Below are 22,795 nucleotides of genomic sequence, written 5' to 3' on the forward strand. Positions count from 1 at the left end.
AAATAAGTTTAATAGTACTCTATAAAAGAAATACTGCAAATAGAGTACACTACTAACTTTTTTATAACGATATAAAACTAGTGAAAATCTATGTTTTACATTTCAGTATAATATCAATCATCATTAGTCCGTCAAAGATTATGAAGTTGCAATGCACAGATATGCTTTTGTAAAATGTTAAAATGTCATATTGTTCTTACAGATAACAGGTATACAACATAGATACCAAAAGAAAACAGAAATCTTTTCTCTTGGGTCAAAAGAAAACAGAAATCTATAATGCAAAGTCACTCGTACATTAATAGAGTCAAGAGACGGGTAACAAAAACGAGCACGAGTTGCAGAAAAAGTTTAAATGGGGAACACAACAGAAGTTGGAAAGACAATAAGAGGGTATTTGCGACATGCCTCTATACCAGCTGCCTCGGCTAGATAAAGCTTATCAACTCCATAAGGTCCGACCTGGACTCTCCAGTCAAACCGTTTCACAAGGTTTGCTACTGTCACTTCAACCAATACCAATGCCAATCTGATTCCAGGACATAGTCTTCTACCTGATCCAAAGGGAATAAATTTATAATCTTGTCCTTGAAAATCCAAAGATGAATTTAAATGTCTCTCTGGCTTAAATTTTTCTGCATCCGGTCCCCATGTTGCTTTATCTCGTTGGATTGCCCACGCATTAATCATCACCTGTATTGGAATTTTTTACAAAGTTATTAGTTTTAACATTAATTTTGTAAGAAAATATTAGTATTAATATTTGGGTATATGGTTTTATAAGACCTAATATAGGACGATAATATTTTGCTTCTGTATTTACAATTATTTTTAAAGACTAAAATATTATACTGTATTAGTTTACACTAAGAAAATATACACCTTATAATATTATTTGAAAAATATATACGCAAAACGTGTACTTTTTTTTTGTCATTTGTGTTACAGTTTTCATGGTGGTCCGGTGAATTATATTTGATAAAAAGTTTCTATGTTTTCTTCTTTGAAAAGTATATAGTATAATAATTTCGCATGAAACGCAGCACATACATAAAGATGTTACCTGTGTGCCTGCAGCAATATCATATCCTCTTAATCTGACATCTTCGCTTAATAGTCGGGGGACTATTATTGAAAGTGGCGGATGTAAACGAAGTGTCTCCTTGACTATAGCATTTAAGTAGTTCATCTTCTCAACATCGTCCTCGTTTACATATGAATTATGCGCTGAAACGGAACAAATCTCGTCTCGAAGCTTCTTCACACATTCTGGATGTCTCACAAGCTCTGTCAATGTCCATTCAAGTAATGACGAAGTTGTTGCCGTTCCCCCTATGAACATGTCCTTGAAAAAGGATAAAAATGTTGATTTTAAACAGTGGTTTTAACTGATTCATTCATAATATTACATGATAAAATATATAAATGTGTCTTACCAAAATGATTAGTTTTATGTAGCTTCTATCAAAAACGAAGGGCGTCGTCTGCTCTCTTTGAATCGATAACAACCTATCAACAAAACCTGATCTTTTCTTATCTACATCGAAATCATGTTCTTGCACCACCTTTTCCAGAAAGTCATCGAATGTTTTACTTACTTCTTCTGCTTTACCGTCCAATCTGCGAATCCAATCTATCCATGCCAAACTAGGAATGTATTCCGCTACAGGGAATGTGCCAAATACCCGAGAAAACGTCCTCACTACGGTCTTGATATTGACTGTGCCTTCGTCACTACTATATTTTCTTCCCAAGGCAACTTTACTCATTATATCGCTTGTTAGGGTGATAAAAAATTGGCTAAGGTTTACTGTAGAAGAAGATGAACTTGCTTGCTCCAACTTTTCCATCAGAATATTAATCTCTTCTTCTCTCTCTTTGTGAAAGGACCGAACCATTTTGTTGGTCAGAAGATGCACTATGCATAAACTCTGCATCCAAATCAGTTTAAAGGCGACACTAGGATATACCATTAACATTAATAGGTTACTAGGATAAGACCCGCGCCTTGCGCGGGATTAAGTTATTATTTTTATTATATTTTTGAGAATGAAACAATAGTTTGGCTTCATTTGGATTACAGGTGTTCAATCCGGATATCGGGTTGGTTCGGTTCGGTTCGGTTTTTTCGGTATTTGGTTAGTAAAATATAACTACTATTCTAAATCCATATTTATTTTGATTTTAGTCTTTCACATACTTTTGAAAGATTTCAACTGGACGACTAAATTGATCAGCCATTCTTGTTTCTTTAAATCATTAGTGTATATATATATATATATATATATATATATATTTAGTTTGAATATTTATTAAATAAAAATTCATATGCGTTATATTTTATGATCATTTGTAACTTATTATAACAAAAAAATAATCTATTGATCACAAAATTTTCAGAGTGGGAATATTCAAATTTCTAATAATATATAGACGTTTTGAAAAATTCAAATATAACATATAAGAAAAAATAAAAATGTTTTTATTATATATTTAATGTGATTTTTTAATATCTTTCAATAATATAAAATTAAAAAAAAAGAACTAAGATACCAAAATTGTTCTCAAATATTTATTATTCATAATAATTAATTTTCATATATACGTTAATCATATTAGTTAATTTCGTAGCTTCTAATTAAGGAAAGTGCAAAAAAAAGTTTGGTAGATTATTTATCAATTCGATAGTTAGTTTAATAAAAAATATAATTTAAGTCAAGATGGACCAACCTATTTTTCTAAGAATAGTATATTTTATATAGTCATTTATTATATGAGAATTTTTAATCATACAGTTCTATGATCATTTATATCATTTTATAACTGAATATTTAAATCATCGATAACAAAATTTTCAATGTGAAATCTTTAATAAGTTTATAAATTATAAATGTTTTTGAAAATTCATTGAAAGTTTTAATATTAAAATATTTATGTAATCTTATGGTATATAGTATAATCTATATATATATATATGTTTTATTATTAAATGATATTTTTTTACTCATATGGTTTTAAAATAATGTGTATCTTCTTATAATATTAAATAAAAGTTCATATTAATACAATTTTATGATCATTTGTAACTTATTATGACAAAAAAAATAATCTATTGATCACAAAATTTTCAGAGTGGGGATATTCAAATTTCTAATAATTTATAGACGTTTTGAAAAATTCAAAATATAACATATAAGAAAAATTTTAAATGTTTTTATTATATATTTAATGCGATTTTTAAATATATTTTAATAATATAAAATTAAAAAAAGAACTAAGAAACAAAAATTGTTATCAAATATTTATTATTCATTATAATTAATTTTCACATATACGTTAATCATATTAGGTAATTTCGTAGCTTTTATTTAAGGAAAGTGCAAAACATTTTTTGGTACGTTATATATCAATTCGATAGTTAGTTTAATAAAAAGTGTAATATAAGTTAAGATGGACCAACCTATTTTTCTAGGAATAGTATATTTTGTATAGTTATTTATTAAATAGGAATTTATAATCATACGGTTCTATGATCGTTCATATCGTTTTATAACAAAATATTTAAATCATCGATAACAAAATTTTCAATCTGAAATCTTTAATAAGTTTATAATTTATAAATGTTCTTGAAAATTCATTGAAAGTTTTAATATTAAAATATTTATGTAATCTTATGGTATATAGTGTTTAATATATATATATATATATATTTATTTTATTATTAAATGATATTTTTTGCTCATATGGTTTTAAAATCATGTGTATCTTCTTATAATAAAAATGTTAAACTATTGATCATTAATTTTTAACATAATAATTTTAATAGTTTTAGTCATTTATTGTCGTTTTTAAAAATTCAAAATATAACATATACGAAAAAATCTAAATTTTATTTTTATAGCTAATTTGATTGTTTAATTTATTTTAATAACATAAAATTAAACAAAAAGTGATGGAGGAGATATACATTGTTATCAAATCTTTATTATTAAAATCATTAATTGTCATATATATATTAGTCATTTATGGTAATTCCGTAGGTTTTATTTAAGGAAAGAAAATATCATATCATATCATTATATCATATAGTTTGACCAACTTATGTATCTAACAACATATAAAAATCGAATGTGGACCTACTTATTTTTCAATTGAATGTAATTGACTACCTAATTGAGTGCCACCTATGCATTGGGGCCTCTTTTAATTAATACAAAATTGAGGTTACATCTTTTCAAATGTTCCTCAATTAATATATAAGGGATTTCTATGTATTCTATATAAAAGTAAAAATCTATAATTTAATGTTTGATAAAATAATAAAACGATCTATAAATAAAATTTATTGATTCCAAGCTATCCCAATTCAATATATAATATAATTTGATAACATGATAAATTTTAGAATTTGTTTTGCTAAGAAAAATGTGGTTTCTCTTCTTTACCAGAAATCCAACCATTATAAATAGTCTCTCCCAGTAATAATTGAAACCGAGTGGCGAAGTGAATATTAGACACTCCTTTACCACTATGCCAACAGCTTGTTGGTAATTTAAGAATATTTATACGTAAATATATAATCTCATTAAAATTATAAATACATAATTGATACTCCTTCCTTTTCAAAAATATGCATATTTTAGATTTTTCATACTCACTCTGTATTATTTTAGTTGATGTTTAAGGTTTTTACACAAAGATTAAGAAAGTACAAAATTTTATGTAGTTTATCTTGATCACATAAAAGTAACATTAAATAAAATTAGTTTAACCAATAAGAAAAAAATACAATATTTTATAATTGGTCACAACTTTTTAATGACATTAAATTTTATCTAGAATAATGACATCACATAATATGAAAAAAAATTAAAATCCCTAAATACCACTTAAAGTGATACGGGGGGAGTACATATTAAGAAAACACATTAAAATTTGATCGTGAATGCATTATTTTTGTGAATAACAATTTTCCATAACTTTTAGCCAATAGAAATCTAATAAACACCATTAACTTTTTAGAAATTTACAGTTTTTCATTTAATAATACATTGAAATAAAAATGTATCTTTTTGAAACAATATTTTTTCTAGAATATGAATCTTTTTGAAACGGAGGGAGTATTTTTAAATTATATATAATATTAAATATTTAATATTCACAATGAATTTTATCTCAGTATTCTTAAAAATTTAAAATATTTTGATAATATTTTATTATATTATATTAAAAACCCCTTTATATTATCAAGTGCATATTTGTATACCCCAAATTATTATAAAAATAATATAAAGACTAAATTTAATTTTCATATAAGCCGTGAAAACAATTGTCGTTTTTATTTTCTTAAAATATATTATAAACTCTGTAAATATACAAGCTTGAAAATTAATAATTCTATAATTTATTATAATATTATATTCTTAACATTATTATTTATAGATTTTTTAGATGATATGGATAACAAAGAACAATTTATGACTTGTGAGAATTCCCTATGTGGATATATTCGTTCGTTGGCCACATTAGATTATGTGACAAGAAAAACTGACTTTTTAGTTTCCAATTTTTTTTTTCTGATTATAAATTTAGTTTCTATAGATAACATATATTAGATTAAGTTTAGACATTAAATTTTACGGTTATCAGAAAAGAATTAGAAAAGTGAAAACCTTCATATTCCTCCAATATTCGCCATAGGGGGCAAAGACAATATCTCGCCCACCTTTCACAACTTTCTCCATAGCTTTGGTTATAGGGCGGTTGGCGAATATACGATCGTGTGTTTTCATAACGTCATGAGCTACTTCAGCAGAGGAGACCACAAGGACGGGGACACGGCCAAAATGAAGGAGCATGAGTGGCCCATAGCGGAGGCTAAGGGAACGAAAGGAGCGGTGAGGGGAGAGACTAAGCTGGTGGAAGTTTCCGATGATGGGAAGCCGCCACGGAGACGGTGGTGGGTTAAGTTTGGTGGTGGTTGTTCGTTTGAAGAGTCGCTTTAGGAAGAGAAAGGCCAATAAGGTTGCTAGACATAGAGAAATTAAGAACATCTCCATTTCTTATTTTGAAAGTTGGTTTCAATCAGAAGTCTTGTTTATAAGTGTTTATTGAAGGTTATTAGTGATTTGTGCATCTGATCGTGCTCACGACTCTATTTTATAGGGGGAGGATCCCATACCTGGCATATAATATTGTTGTACTAACAAAACTTTTGGATAGCACTTCTATTTTTGTACGTAAAGAGAACAAAGCAGGACATGAATATATATTTTTTTTTTTGTAAAAAGGCTTTCATTAAAATTTAAAACAAAGTACAGATGTGATTTGTTAGACCACATAGTTTGAGAAAGTGTGATACATGAAGTAGACATAAAAAAGAGCTATAGAAGTTTGAAAACTTAGTACAACTCTTAGCTTAACCAAACTTGGAAGGACATGAATATATTGCATTAGTTTCTATATAAAACAGAGAAATAGTTAACAAAGAAAAAAACAGAGAAATATATTGATATATCACTATCACCTAAGATTTATTGCGTGATATGCGTCACGACGCCAAATAAAAAAAACATGTTTTAATTATTCTATATATTTTTCAAAGTTTTAATTATTCTATAATATCTCTATAATATTATTTGAAAAGTCAGTTTCTTATGTGTCACGCTCGTATTAACTCTCACGCTGGTTTATTACACTTGCACCCTTAATGAATTAAAATATTATTAGTGATTTCCATTTTTATTATTATTAGTGATTTCAATTAATAACAATTATCTCTGTTTTTTTTTTCTTAATAAAACTGTGATTAACTTTTAATGTAATTTTTCTTTTTATTAAAACACATAAATAATAAAAAGAATAAATTTATAAAATATAAACATAGACATTTATATAAAAACGAATTTAGTTTTTTTTATTCTTTATGTTTCCTACAACAAAATTAAAAAATTCGATAACTTTTAAAAATTTATATTTATAAATATATATAAAAATAACTTCAGAAACTTAAAAATATGATAATTCAGATATATTTTTCTAAAAGATAATAATACATTTATTATAAATATGTTTTGATCTAATAATTAATAAAAAAATTTGGAACAACATAAATGATTATTTAATAGAAATCAGTTTTATATGTGTCGAACTCAGATTAACTCTCATCGTGATTTATTACATTTACACCATTGATGAATGAGGAAATTACATGTTTACCACTTTCATGGTACCACTTTTCATTTTCACCACCACTAATGAGACATTTTCAAAAATCTCTTCTTCATTAAGTGGCAAAAGACTCTTATGCCCTTGTTATTTATATATATAATAAATTATTATTTAAATAAAAAAAATACAAAAAAAAATATTAAAAAAATAAAAAAATTAAAAAAATAAAAAATGTTAATGTTTTCGAAATATACTTTTTCAAATTCAAACTTTTTTGAAAATTTTTTGTTTTTTGAATTATTTTTTTCGAATTTTTTTAATTTTATTTTTCAAATTTGTTTTTGAAAAACGAAAATTATGTTTGAAACTATTTTTTAAAATTTTTTTTATATATTTTTTAAGTATTTATATATTTATTAGAATCATAAATTTCACATTCCAAAAACCCTACCCCACCCTTCAACTCTAAACCCTAAGTCTAGATTAATTAATCCTAAGGGTATAATTGTGTTTTACCCTTCATTAAAAGTGAGGGTAAAAATAGTTAGTGTAAACATGAAAAGTGGTACTATGAATGTGGTATTTGTGGCAATTTTCCTTGATGAATTAAAAATATTATTAGTGTTTTTTTTTTATTATTAGTGATTTCTATTAATAACAATTATCTATGTTTTCTTTTTCTTACTAAAACTGTGATTAACTTTTAATATAATTTTTCTTTTTATAAAAACACATAAATAATAAAATGAATTTTTTCATAAAATCTAAACATAGACATTTATGTAAAAACGAATTTAGTTTTTTTTATTCTTTATGTTTCCTACAACAAAAGTAAAAAATTCAATAACTTTTAAAAATTTATACTTATAAATATATAAAAAAAACTTCACAAAAACTTAACAATATAATAATTCAGATATATTTTTCTAAAAGATAATAATATTTTTATTATAAATATCTTTTGATCTAATAATTAATAAGAAAATAATTAGAAACAACATAAATGATTATTTAATTTCTTATTTTTCCAAAAAATATTATATCTTATGATTATTTTAAAACCAAATAAATATTTATAATGTGAGGCTACAACAAGATAAATAGTATTTTATTATTTATCATTATATTTTTGATTGAATGATTAGAATTTTCATGACAAATTTTATTAACACTTCAATTTTTTAATTTTATGGAAAACAGCATATAGCAAATTATGCACAATCTTACAAAATATATTTTTCATCCTAAGATAAAAGTAACAAGATGAGCTTATTTTTGTTTAACCAAAAACATTTGTGATCAGAAAATCGATACAATTCAATATACTCCCTCCGTTTTTTAATATAAGTCGTTTTAGAGAAACTTTTTTGTTCCAAATTATATGTCGTTTTCGGTTTTTTATGTAACATTTATTAGTAATTAATGTTGTCTGACCAATGATAATATATCTTCTATTTTTCTATTGGTTAAATTGTGGTTACGTAAATAATTAATGATGTTTTTGTTTCGAAAATATAAGAAATTAATGATTTTCTTAATCTATGTGCATAGCTTCGAAACGACTTATAATAAAAAACGGAGGGAGTACTAAATTATGAAAAATCAAATCAAACAATTATTAAGATGTAGTGTGTAGTAGTGTTCTGTTGTATAAATTTTCAAAATATTACAAGTTATGTTTATTAATGCAATTCTGATTTAATATTTATGTTTCCTATTTCCTAAAACAATATATACACATTTATACATAAAACACCAATATATTTATAAATATAATAAAATGAACTTAACTACATGAAATTAAGAAAATAATAGTCCAATTTTAATATAATTAAAAAACCATTTTTAATTTAAAATAATATATATAATTTAACACAAAAAAATATATTTGAAACTATACAAAATATTGTATGTGAAATCATATATCCAATTTTTTTTTGACAGCATCATATATCCAATTAAGATGAGAACATAATAATACATTATAAACTGACTTTTCAAATAATATTATTGAGATTAAAATTAACTTAAAATTTATTAACAAAGAATTTTTTTTTATCAATTTTTTTAATTCAATCATTATGTAAATGTTTGTATCCGTGCATGAGCACGGGAAAATCAACTAGTATACTATTATATGTCTATAGATAAATTCATAATATATTATAATTTAATATTTTGTAATTCGTATAAAACTTATAACTGAAAAGTTGAAAAATTAAACTAGTTAATTTACCAAAATAAAAACATTAACACGAAATTTTCCACACACAAAAACTAATAGTTGTTGATTTATTTTAAGAGCAATTTATTTGACTGGTTGTAGAAAAACACTAGAAAATTTATCGCTTTAAGTGACTTTTTTTTGTCAACTCGCTTTAGTGATTTAAGAATTCATAGTATCAGAAAGATATTAGTATATAAATTATTGACTAAAATCTAGATATTGAAGATATCAAAAAGATATTTCTAGATTGGGAGGTTATCAAGTGTTGCCACTGAGTTGTTTTCTTACTTAGAGAGTTGTTTTATTTAATTTTGGGTTTTGCTAATATTATATAGTCTGGAGATAGTAAAAGAGTTATTTATGTACAGATCAGGTAAATTATGTTGATTTAAATAGAAACTGAAATAACGCTTCCAATCATTTTGGTAGTTATTTCTGATGGAAGTTAAAAATACTTAAATAGGTTTTGCTCAAAGTCAGGAAATTGTGTTTTTGATACTGAATCGCAAATGTTTACAGAAATGTATGCCAAATTTTATGAAACCTTTTGTTATCCTTTTCTGATAATCAACGAATACCGATTTAAAATTCATACTGATCTTCAAAACATATAAAATGATACTTTAATAAAAATATTTATATTTTGGAACAAGGGTATCATATACACAAATGTTTAAGAATAATGGATGGGCATAGTGTTCCAAAAAAAAAAAAAATGGATGGGCATCTCTAAAGACAGCAGCGACAAAACTGAATTTTCATAAAATTGCATATTATAACATTATCAGAGTGTAATTGACAATCATTTATATAAAACATATTGTTGACTTCATCTCCCATAAAAGGAAATCATATTAGTTTAATTATTCTAATAGCGTTGTCACTGGACTATCCCAATAAAAACGAGATAATTTAAACAAAGGATGGGGAATTTGTTGGAAAACCAGAGAGGGAAAAACAAACAAAATAAATAAAACCTGTGACTGCAACAACAAACTGTTTTTCTCCTTACAATTGCCTATTAACAACACAATTTCTACAAGAAGAAGTCTAGGTTTCAATTTTCGGAGAAGGTGAATTATGCAGAAAATTAGAAAAAATGCTTACAGAAGATTTTCAGTATGGCGCAAGGAATACCGTCATGAATGGATCTCATATAACTACACAGGGTGATGCAGTCATGCCTGAATCTTCATAAAGGAGGTAGAATTATCGATTGTAATATCGTTTATGTAATGTTTCTCATAATTTGTAATAGTATAATTAATCAGACAAAAAAAAATTGACTATTAACATTATCAAAATGTAATTTACTTAAATCTCTTATAGGAAAAACTATTATTGGCAATCTCCCATAAGAGGAATCCAGATCAGTTTAAATACGTGAGTATCATTGTCATTGGCCCATTCCCAACGAAGACAATATAATACTATAGAAAAGTAAGGGGAATTTGTTGGATAATCAAAAGGAAAAATTAAACAACATAAATAAATTTGATGAAGCAACAATAATGTTTTTTTTCTAAATTTGCCTATTATAAAATTATCAAAGTGTAACTGATAATATTTGGTACAAAAACCTATTGTCGACTTTTTTTTTTTTGCTAAAATATTTTCTATTAACCTATTATTGACTTAATCTCCCATAAAAGGAATCCAGATCAATTTAAATATCAGAATATCGTTGTCACTGGATAATTCCTAATTTTCAATGAATACAGATAATACAAACGCTTCATAACATATAATAAGATCATAATAAAAGAATAGAGAGATAATAAAACGACTTAAAAATATTAAAGATACAATGAATTTTTCAAATGGAATATGCGACAATATCTAGATAGTATATAGCTCATACAGCAGATGCCAAACCAGTGGCGACACGCATTCATTACGAGAAATACTAGAGTTCGATCTGCATGCCGCCTGAGTACTTATTTTTACTTATATATATAAATATTATTTAATTGTATATCATATTTTAAAATGTTTATAAATAAAAAATTAAATAATATACATGTTAAAATATTGATTCGTACGCCATATTAAATCTTCGACAAATATTGATCAATTGATATGTCCAAGTAATATTTCCTTTAATACGAAATGTTTTCCAAATGTAATAATATTTTAAATATTTTGATTAGATATGGGTGATATGGCGAGATTTAGATCTATTAAAAAAGAATATTCGGTCTATAAACATCAAATATTGTTCTACAAGTAATTCAAAAATATTTAAATCTTAGTATAGATATATTTTATTGTTGAAAATAATTAATAGTAATCTAATAGTAACCTAAATGGTTAAATATCAGAATATCGTTGTCACTGAATAATTCCTAATTTTCAATGAATACGGATAATACAAAGGCTTCATAACATATATTAAGATCATAATAAAAGAATAGAGAGATAATAAAACGACTTAAAAATATCAAAGATACAAAGACTTTTTCAAATGGAATATGCGATAATATCTAGATAGTAAGTATAACATTTTTAAATTAACTCTATAAATTAATATACATTAAAAATCTCTATAAAATAATATAATTTTATAGTTCCAAATTGAGTTGTTGGTTCAATTAGTATATCGATAAATTAATATCTTTATAAATTAATTAAAAAATTATAGTTTTGGTGTAGTCCCAACATTATTAATTTATAGATGTTTCACTGTATATAGCTCATGCGGCAGATGCCTAACCAGTGGCCACACGCATTATGTTAACAGTAATTCCAATCAAAGTCTTTACAGACGAATCAGATCAATATAGAGAGCAATAATATATTCCTTAATTTTTCCTTCAGGATGTGTTAATCCTTCACCGTAACCGTAGGCAACGTGGGTCATGCGTGCACAATTGATGGCTTCCTTTAGAACTCTCTTTGGCACATCTTTTATCTTCAACAACTCTTCGTTCACTATTTTGTCGTTGTCTACACGCATTTGATGAAGCTTCTTAAAAGCTTCGCTTTTTGTAACTCCAAATTGCTTCATATAACAGTTGACACCAGTAGTCACATATCCTCTACTCATGTCATCCTAATCAAGTCGCATAAATTTTTATTAAAAGATAGAGAAAATTGCATGAAAATAACACAAGCTATTTTCTATTTCCTTTACAATACACGAACTTTACCCATTTAACTTCACATTTCCTGAAGGAATCATTTCCTCTTACCTCGAAACCGGCCATGTCATTCATCAGACGCCCATTAATAGATAATGATTGGATGAGTTTGGGTCTTGATTTGAGCCACTCATAAGTTTCCTTCGTAGCAATATATCCCATACCCATCAAAGTGCCTGCCATAGTCGCATACATCGTGATCTCTACCTCACCGACCTCCATATAATCCTCAAAGCTAGGCACATGAGCGATTTGCACCCATTTGGCAAGGTCAAGGTTGGATTTCACGAGTCTTTTGAACTGCAGGCTCAAATATATATATAAACACGTTATATTGTGAACTTTCATGCATGGTTTATAAGTTCGGCCCAAAGTCAGATTGAGTAGCCCAAAGATATACTTGATGAAATATATGTGTCAAAGTTAGTTGAAGCAATTATATGTTTTCAAAGTTTGTGTATCCCATATATACTAATTGAGGATCATTTTAAAAGTTATAACCTTAAGTTTGTACTAATTAAAAAGAGACTCTAATTAAGTGTTACTTAATTATGATGTCAATTTAGCTAACGTGGCAGCTTAAGAATCAATTGAAAAAAATGTTAGTCAAAATCTAATTACTACGGAACATTATATTAACCCAAAATATAAAAAACATGTATTCTTTCCTTAAATAAAACAACAGAATTATCTAATATAATTAACATATATATAATTAATTATTATGAGTAATAAAGATTCGATAACAATTTTTGCATCATTTTTCATTTTTGTTTAATTTTATATTATTAAAAAAAATTAAACAATCACATTAACCATATAATAAAAAAAATTAGATTTTTTATTATATGTTATATTTGAATTTTTAAAAATGACTTTAAATTACAAAAATGAAGATACCTTATATGTTATAATTTTTTTTAAATGACTTTAAATTACAAAAATGAGGGAACCTTAAACGTTATATTTTTTTTATATGTTAGATTTTTTCTTATATGTTATATTTTGAATTTTTTAAAACGACTTTAAATTACAAAAATGTAAGTTTTTCTTAAGCTTTGATTTAATTGCCGAGTATATTGGATCAATGTAGAGAATCTGTATTATTAAAAGAAGAAAAAACAAATTACTTAAATATAGTTTCATTTAATATATCAGTGGCATTATGTTGTAAATATTGTGCAAGTTTAAGGGTTTTATGTGTACTTCTGTTTTAATAAAATAAAATTTTCAAATATTGCATATATCGATCTTTTGATCATATAAATTAATTCAACTTGTATGATCTATTATAGAGAAGTATCGATTACTATAAAGATTTCCATTAAATTAACATTTCATTGCTTTGTTTGTGCAGGTTTAATTAGTTATGCGTGAGGAAGAAAATGAGTTGGAGAACATAGAAGATTTATGGTTAGATAAATTTTCATGTGTAGACATAGGCAAGGCTTTAAAGCCGATAGAAATGTTGCGTTGTTTGTAGCTGATTTCTAGAGCTTTGATTTAATTGTCGTGTATATTGGATCAATTTAGGGAATCTGTATTATTAAAAGAAGAAAAGATAGATTACTTAAATATAGTTTCATTTAATATATCAGTGGTATTGTGTTGTAAATATTGTGCAAGTTTAAGAGTTCTTTTATATGTGTACTTCTGTTTTAATAAAGTAGAATGGTTCAAGGTGAAACCTTTTTTTTTTTTTTATGACTCTTATTTTTTTGTTTTTGTTTTTCATGGTTTTGCGAGGGAAATGAGTTGCCTTCATTTCAACCTTTTTTTTTTAACAGTTTTAACTACTTTATAATTTTTTTTCAATTCGTCTATTTTAATTTACTCCCAGAAATTATCCAGTTATCATATTTTTACCAGTCATACCTTAAAAATCTACTAACCATTTGTTTATGTAACAAGTACAAGTTAAGATCCATGATTATATTTTGCGAATATAATAGCCGTAATTTTAGATATAAATACATGTCACACTAGTTCCATCAGAGAATAATAGAAACTTATGAGTTATAATACAAATTATGATCATGATTTTTAATAAAAAATATTTGTATTGGCCAAATGCACTGAATATATTTGATATTCCAAAATAAATCTGAAATTTTTATTAATACCTTAAATCAATAATCCGAACTTCATATGTTTAGTTAGGTATCATGACATATGTTATTCAAATTTATATTTAATATATTATTTTGTTTATAGTTTTTGAAAAATTTAAAATATATAATGAATTTTAAAATTTTAAAGTAATTTAAATGGGTTATCCGAACTCTAACTGAACCCGCAAAAATCCGAAGCGACCCCGAACTGAAATTTAGAAATATTCGAATGGGACTAAAATCTTTGACCTCGGAAACCCAAAACCCAAACAAACCTGAACCGAATCCGATTAGGTACCAGATAAATAGATTCTCATAATATAATGAACTTTCAATTTTTTTGACAAATATAAACCCATTACTTTTTTTTAATATACTGATATTCATGTTTCCAAACAAACATGTTTTTTAAAACTGCAATCTATGTTTCCAAACAAACCTATTTTTTTTACACTGCAATCTATATTTCCAAACAAAATTTTTTTTGTAAACTATATTCCATGTTTTCAAACAATTTTTTTTTAAAAATTACTATCCAAGTTTCCAAACAACTCTCAAATGTACATCAGTTTTAATAAAATAGACTAGATTTTGATCCGCGCGCCTTCGCGGATGTATATTTTGAAAAATATGTTGATATTTGTTTTTCATGTAATTATTAGGGTTTGCCAAAATGAATCCGAGGAACAGAACCGATACCGATCCGAAAGTATAGTACCAAACCCGAACATAAATTAATTAAATATTCGAATTATTCAAAATTTTGTTATTTAGAGAACTGAATCTGATCCGAACCGAAGTATTCAGGTACCCGAATTTATCTAAAAATAGATTTATATACTTATATATATATATTAATTATTTTTTTAGATTTAACGTATATAAAACATCAAGAATGATATATTTAAATTGGTTTAAATACTTGAAAATATATATAGATAGTCAAAAATAAATATCTGAAATAGTTAAAGTATACTCAAATCACCAAAAATACTTAAAATAATTATTGATTCTGTATCCAAAATTTTAAATCAAGCCAATTGATATGTTAAGCTTAGGTATTTTGACATATGTTATTCAAATTTATAGGTAATATATTATTTTATTTATAGATCTTGAGAAATTTCAAATATATACTGATTTAAAACTTTAAAAATAATTTTAATGAGTTATTTAAACCCAAACCAAACCCGCAAAGATCTGAATCGAACTCAAACCAGAATTTAGAAACATCCTAATAGGACTGAAATCTTTGACCCCGAAAACCCAAAACGCAAACCGATCAGAACTAAACCCGTATGGGTACCCCGAAAGTCCATCCCTAATCATTATTATATATTGTATATTGTCATCATATAATTAATCGTACTTTATACGTACCATCATATAAGTAATTATATAATTAATAGTATTTTATATGCACCATCATATAAATAATTACATATATTATATTTTAAAAACTTAATATGAAATATAAAAACCATAATTTGAGTTGGTATTTCAAATTGGGCTTGTATTGTATTTTTCTTATATATATTGACAACATTTTTTTTATAATGGTTATTGAAAAATAGTTTAGTAACAAATTCATTTTTGAATATATGTATATTTTTGAATCAATTTTTTATATAAATCAATTTTTAATTATTATTTTGATTTGAAATATGTATATAAAGTTTAAATTTTCTTTTATGGTTAGTTTACAAAAAAAAGTTTTAGGCAATTAGATTGACTCATTATCGTATATTTTAAAACTGACTCAGATAGATAGTTTTTTATAATATGATGAACTTTCAATTTTTCTTAATAACATAAGCCCATTCCTTTTTTTTTTTAAGACTACAATCCGTGTTTCCAAACGTTCTATTCAAGTCTCCAAACACTTCAATTTTGTAATTGAATTTTAATAATATAGATAGATGTATATGTACATACTAAAGAGTTTTGATTGGTTACCTCTTCTATTGTACCTTTCACGCTGTAAGATATTCCTTCTGACCCTACTTCTCTTTCGAAATCTTTGAATGCATCCAGAATAAATTTAAACACGAATTTCAAGTAATCTGGTTGTGTATCCATGTCTTTATCAGGAGCCCACCTTGTACATCACAACGATCATTCTTATCCTAATGAGTATCATCATCAATATGAATTTTAATTATTATAAATTTTAACATGTAGCGTGTACCTTTCTAGACTATTGGCGAGGCTTTCAGCTTCAGAGATAGATGCATATCGATCGAAGGTGTCGTCGGTAATGGTTTCGACCGTGTAGAACTTAGTCAACATAATCCTCGCACTTGAGAATTGTGGCTCAAAGTACATCGATATCACAAAAAAATGTAACTCCACGATTCTGTCTCTGTAATATGGTGGCAACTTAGATGCAAAGTCGAGCTCCTTGTACCATCTTGCATCAAAACAAAGACACACAAACATACATTTATATATGATTGATGAAAACAAGGGAAAAAATCTTCAAGGATTCTACTTTAAACCATATAAAAAGTGTAGTAATTGAGGAAATTATATACTTCGTAACCATTTTGAGCTCTTTAACGTATATAAGCTGTAGTAACTTGAAATTGAGCTTGGAAAACTTGAATAGTGTCTCGTCATGGTCTTCTTCTTGTTCGTAGAATGAGATAAATTCCATAGCAACTAATATCTCCATATTCCAGTGTTGAGAAAGACCAAGAGCATTCTGTATAAGCCTTGAGAGATGAGGCCTTGCTCGTCCTGCCAACGACTCCATATGTTCCATTGTGAAACTCAGTGCTTCGTCCATTATATAATCTCTTGTCGTCCTCAAATGAGCGGCTTCATACAAGCCCAACATGCCCTCAGCATCCTTGGCTAAGGAGTCCATAAACATTCCGTCATCCCCTTTGAATCTCTTGAAGGCATCTATATAAATTAGAGATTGTAATTAGTTCTTGTTCTATCTTTGGATCGAACAATTGATGAACACGTACGTTAGTTAATGTGTATCAAATTAATAAAATAAAATAAAAAGAATGAACAACTTACCAGCCGACATGTTGTAACCATATGTTCTGAAAACCCAAAAGAAGATGGATATTGTGTAAAGGTCATGCTCATTTGCAATCATATCATCTATCTTTTCAAAGGCGTGTGCCAAGGTCTTTTCTATCTCGTTCTCAAAATGATAGGCAACGCCAAGACTGGTCATCAAATAGATCAAAAGTACTTTCCTCTTCGCGGAGCCATGACCTAATTCTGCTGGGGAAGAGGACATGAGCATGTCCCTGACGTTGGTTTGATTGCTTCAAGTTCGCTTGCAAAGACATCGAGTTCCTATAAGAATCTAACGCAAGTCAGTAGCCTATTTTGTTAAACAAACAATTTACCAGGTATAACAACACTGGCTAGTAAAAATCACTATGAATATGTATCATATGATCAAATATGTTGTCAAAGTGACTGAAAATTTTGAGTGATCTCAAAGAGAATTAAAATTATTTATAGGAATTCTGAGAGCAGGAGGCGAAAGCCCCGCGGTACAGTACGATACGATGAGATTAGAGGGGATGAGCTTAGATTTTCCTAGTAGCGTCATGAAGAGACCTCAAGATTTGCATTAATCATTCACAAGATAATAAAGAAACTTTATTTAATTTCATCTAATTTCCCAAAAAAAAAATCGATACATTATTTATTTAATTAATTATATATTTTTCATAGATATGTGATAATAGTAAATAGACTCACCAATTCATCGATCGGGGCGTAAAGGAAGTAATCATCCCATTGAGAGGGTTGCAACATTTTAAACGTTCGTACGCTTCCATGATCAAAACCAGTTTGAGATCCCATATCAGAGGAGAGAGATTCGTGGGAAGAGAGAAATCGTAATTTTATATTTATAGATGGACGGTAATCAAGGTCTCGGTACAAAAATTTGTATTTTTAAAGAAGTGTGACGCCATAAAAAGTATGTTTTACAGACGACAATCAAAGCTCGAGTCCCAAAACAACCAGAATTTTGAGGTTTTACAAACAAACAAAACGTAAAATAATAATATTATTTATATTATTCTTTTTCAAAAAAAAAAGTCACATGCTTCATGAGTTCATGTTGCGCAAATAGACAATATTTAGTTTGTAAACATATCTGAGATTTTTGCGAATTTAAAACACTTTTAATTTAGTGGAAATTCAGTGTTTTTTTATAATAAATAATAAGATGAGATAATTGGAAATCAGAGGCGGCTTAAGCGGGGAGGACAAACGCTGCCACCGCCCTAAATCTAATGCGATGTCTCTTCGTTTTTCATATTTAAAAGCCTGATTTTTCAAAAAAATATTTTTAATTTTATGTCAAAAATAGATAAAAGGGTCTAGATTTTTTAAAGGTTTATATTTGTTTCATCACAATTTTTTAAAAAATATATTCATAATATTTCATTAAAGAAAACAAACATATTAAAAACTTTGAACCAATATTAGTTCTAAGGATCCAAAAAAATTTTGTACTATGATCTATAAAATTCTTGATCCGGTTCTATTAAAATATTATAAATAAATTAACAGACTATTGAAAAAAAAAAGAGTTAACAAAACTTAAAAGAAAGAATAAGTAAGTAGGAGGATTCGTCAAAAATATCCAATAGTTTTTATTGAATGTTTTTGCAAGAAATATTTTTATTGAAAATTTTGGACGAATTTCTAACAATTGTTTTTATTTAAAGTTATACAGACGTCGGTGGGATTAAAAAAATTGATGGATTTGAAGAAAATATTTGGAAATGTTTGATGAATTCCTAACAATTATTTTATTTACATTATACGGACGTCGTTGGATAAAAAAGTTCGGTCAAAAATTTCGTCTGAAATTGTTGTGTTTTCTTGTAATGATGACTATAAAATTCTCTAATAATCTATGCAAATTGCAAAGCGATGAGTGATACGAATCTTGGCAACAAATTTCACTCGTTTAAAGTTCCCCGTTAGGCCGTTATGGTCACCCGTCTGCGATCAAATCTAAATCACCTTTTTAGAACAAAAGCTATAAATCGGTTCACAGAATTTCTAACTCCACTCTATTGTTTACTCTACAATAGAGTTTAGAATAAAAATGCTCTAATAATATTTGATTTTTCACTCTATAATACAATAAAATATAATACTACTTTAAATATAAAATAACTTATTTTTTTGGTATATCACTCTATTTTCTACACTAAAATAGAATTGGAGCAAACTCAAACTATATTTTAGAGTAAAAAAAAGAATAAACCATTGGAGATGTTATTAAACTCTCTTTAATGGTTACTCTATTTTTTCTAAAATATAGTAATTTTATAAAATAATTTCCAATGGTTCATTTTATTTTTTTACTCTAACATAGAATAATTTTATAATAGAATTGTGTATATACTCCAATAACACTTTATTTTAGAGTAGAAAATAAGATGATGAACAACAAAAAAAACAGCTTACTCTATATATAGAGTAAACCCATTTTTACTCTATTATAGTATTTTTACTCTAAACTCTAATTTAGAGTTGAAAATAGAATGAAATTAGAAATACCGTAATAGAATTAGTTATTGCTCCAATGGTATTTTACATAGAAAATAAAGTGATGACAAAAAAAGAAAAACAAGTTATTCTATGTATAGAATAAACCTACTTTTACTAAAATGTAAAATATCATTAAAATATTTTAATCACTACTTTATTTTATAGCAAAAAATAGAGTGAAATTGAAAATGTTCTTATAATCAGTGGCGAAACTAAAGGTTGGGGGCTCAATTCTTCTAATTAACATATTTTACAAGGATCAATAAGCTGCAATATATTTACAACTTTTTTTAAATACAGGTAAAAAGAATTACATATAAAATGCATGTGGGTCAATTGACCCACTTGCCACAGTGCTGGTCAATTCTTAGACTAACATATTTTACAAGTGTCAATAAACTGCAATATTTTTATAGTTTTTTCTTAAATACAGGTAAAAAGAATTACATATATAAAATGCATGTGGGTCAATTGACCCACTTACCATAGTGCTGGTCCCGTGACTGCTTATAGTTATTTAAACACTGAATAATATTCTTTTGTTTTCTTATTAGTATTTGGATTTGGAAAAAGTTTCCACGTGGACTAAGACCTTGATTTGTAGAGTATTATCATTAAGATTATGTTCCACATTATCTGATCAATATTGGTAATAAAAACATTTAGAAAATCATTTATTAAATGTTAATGCTTGATAAATGATTTCTGGTCAATGCTCTCATATAAAGCTTTTAGAAGATCATTTGCATTTATAATTTATAAAATTAAAAAAAATATATAATTAATTTATTTATTTTTACTTAATAATATCATAATTTTATTTATATCCACAAAATAAATTTTGATTTCTAAAATAAATTTACAATAATTTTTTTTTAAAAAAATAGTATTTCACATTTCAAATAAAACAAATTAACTTTATTTCTTTTTAATTTTATACATTAATATATATATATATATGTTAGAAATATATTCAATAAAAATAAATATATATTATATATTATATACTAATTTTTATAATAGTTTTAAATAACATATTCGTACTAAGGCCTACATATTAAAAATAAATATATATTATATACTAATTTTTATAATAATTTTAAATAACATATTCATATAACTCTACATATTCATAATAACATATTTTAAAATAATATTTTTTTGATATAAACATAATTATTAAATAAAACAAATTAACTATATATCTTTTTAATTGTATATATATTAATATATATATTAGAAATATATTCATTAAAAATAAATATATATTATATATTATATTCTAATTTTTATAATAATTTTAAATAACATATTCATACTGCTCTACCAATTATTCTATTCAACATTTTAGTTAAAACTGCTATGCCAATCAAAGCCTAAATTAATAAAAATAATTATTTTACAGATTTTCAACATGCGTCGTTTTCGCCTTCACCCGTTCTACAATATACTGCCATATTGTTATCGAACACTTCATGTACTATCTCCGGCTAGGGGTGGGCACGAATCGAATATTCGAGTTTTTGGAGGTATTTATGATCTGATCCGTTTCGTCAGAATGATCAGTTATCCGATCAGATTCATCTGCAGCCATTCGGATATCCATTTTTTTAAGATTTTTGAGCAGATATCCGTTTCGATCCTAAATATATATTAAAAAAAAATAAAAAATAAATAAATAAATAATCCTAATTAATATAAAATAAGATTATCTTATTATAAAATTATAAAAATATTTACTTTATAAAATTCTAATAACTTATATAATAAATATAGTAAATAAAATACTGTAAAAACGCATATAAAATATAATATTTATATATTTATCTATAATTTTTTAATATATGTATATATATGCATGTAACGGATCAGATATATGTTCCTGAAAATATTAGTATATGTGATTTGCTTTCTTTCAAACGAATATTTCATATTTCTACTATTTAATTTACTTCACAGAATTACGGATATCCGAAATTTGTTTGTTCGAATCAAAATAAATAACGAATTGAATCAAAATTTGCGGATATTTTGTTCAGCTCTATCTGCATCTATTCGCACACTACTGCTGAATTTCTTTGTAGAATTATGCATAATCATTGAGCCAAAAGAGTAATGACCGACAATTCCCAACTGTTATGGCACTCACAAAAATTTGACATTAACATAACATAAAAAAATAGTGCCATTAGGAAAATACAATCAATTAAGATATTGTGGGCTAAAACTGTTGATTCTCAACCCCCTATATCGTCCTACGCAATCGACTAATATTATACCCGTCCTTCGGCTGTCCAGGACCTCCAGGTCAGTAACGTGGATAGCAAAATCACCTTTTCAAACGGGTATTCATTAATAGGTCGAAGAAAAAAATTGGGATCGACTAAGTTTCCTTCAAATAGCTTCAAAATTTTACAGTGGTCGGAAGAACTCTAACAACGATCAGAAGTGATGAAATGTTAGTTTTATTCGATGAATTGATGAACAAATATAGATAGTAACAGGGGCGAATCCAGAATAAATATCTTGTGGGTGCAAAAGTTAATAAATGTCCTACAGGGGAATTGAAGTTGGGGCATGAGAGGGTGCATAGCTCTACT

The 22,795-nt window shown here is 26.2% G+C and overlaps 3 protein-coding genes across 5 annotated transcripts in view; 1 reads left to right on the forward strand and 2 right to left on the reverse strand.

Moving 5' to 3' along the window:
- Nucleotides 1–22,795, forward strand: part of LOC103861069 (potassium transporter 9) — a 645,946-nt gene that overhangs the window by 89,123 nt on the left and 534,028 nt on the right. The window lies entirely within an intron of this gene.
- Nucleotides 139–7,422, reverse strand: LOC103861188 (cytochrome P450 71A16). The gene is made up of 4 exons (XM_009138889.2): nt 5,673–7,422; nt 1,437–1,931; nt 1,064–1,345; nt 139–693 (listed from the first exon to the last, which is right to left on the reverse strand). The coding sequence occupies exons 1-4, from the start codon at nt 6,057–6,059 to the stop codon at nt 352–354; spliced, it is 1,506 nt and encodes a 501-aa protein (XP_009137137.2). The 5' UTR covers nt 6,060–7,422; the 3' UTR covers nt 139–351.
- Nucleotides 12,058–21,108, reverse strand: LOC103861084 (putative terpenoid synthase 7). 3 transcript variants are annotated; one of them, XM_009138793.3, is made up of 7 exons: nt 18,381–21,108; nt 17,679–17,966; nt 17,183–17,555; nt 16,837–17,058; nt 16,605–16,746; nt 12,589–12,837; nt 12,058–12,449 (listed from the first exon to the last, which is right to left on the reverse strand). In XM_009138793.3, exons 2-7 carry the CDS (start codon nt 17,911–17,913, stop codon nt 12,156–12,158), a joined length of 1,515 nt encoding a protein of 504 aa, XP_009137041.2. In that variant the 5' UTR covers nt 17,914–17,966; nt 18,381–21,108; the 3' UTR covers nt 12,058–12,155. The 3 variants fall into 3 exon arrangements, with proteins under 3 accessions (XP_009137041.2, XP_018513172.1, XP_033142744.1); XM_018657656.2 differs by lacking the exon at nt 18,381–21,108 and adding an exon at nt 18,179–18,235; XM_033286853.1 differs by lacking the exon at nt 18,381–21,108 and having other exon boundaries at nt 17,679–18,163.

Source organism: Brassica rapa, chromosome A03 (assembly GCF_000309985.2).
Source record: "Brassica rapa cultivar Chiifu-401-42 chromosome A03, CAAS_Brap_v3.01, whole genome shotgun sequence".
NCBI lineage: Eukaryota > Viridiplantae > Streptophyta > Magnoliopsida > Brassicales > Brassicaceae > Brassica > Brassica rapa.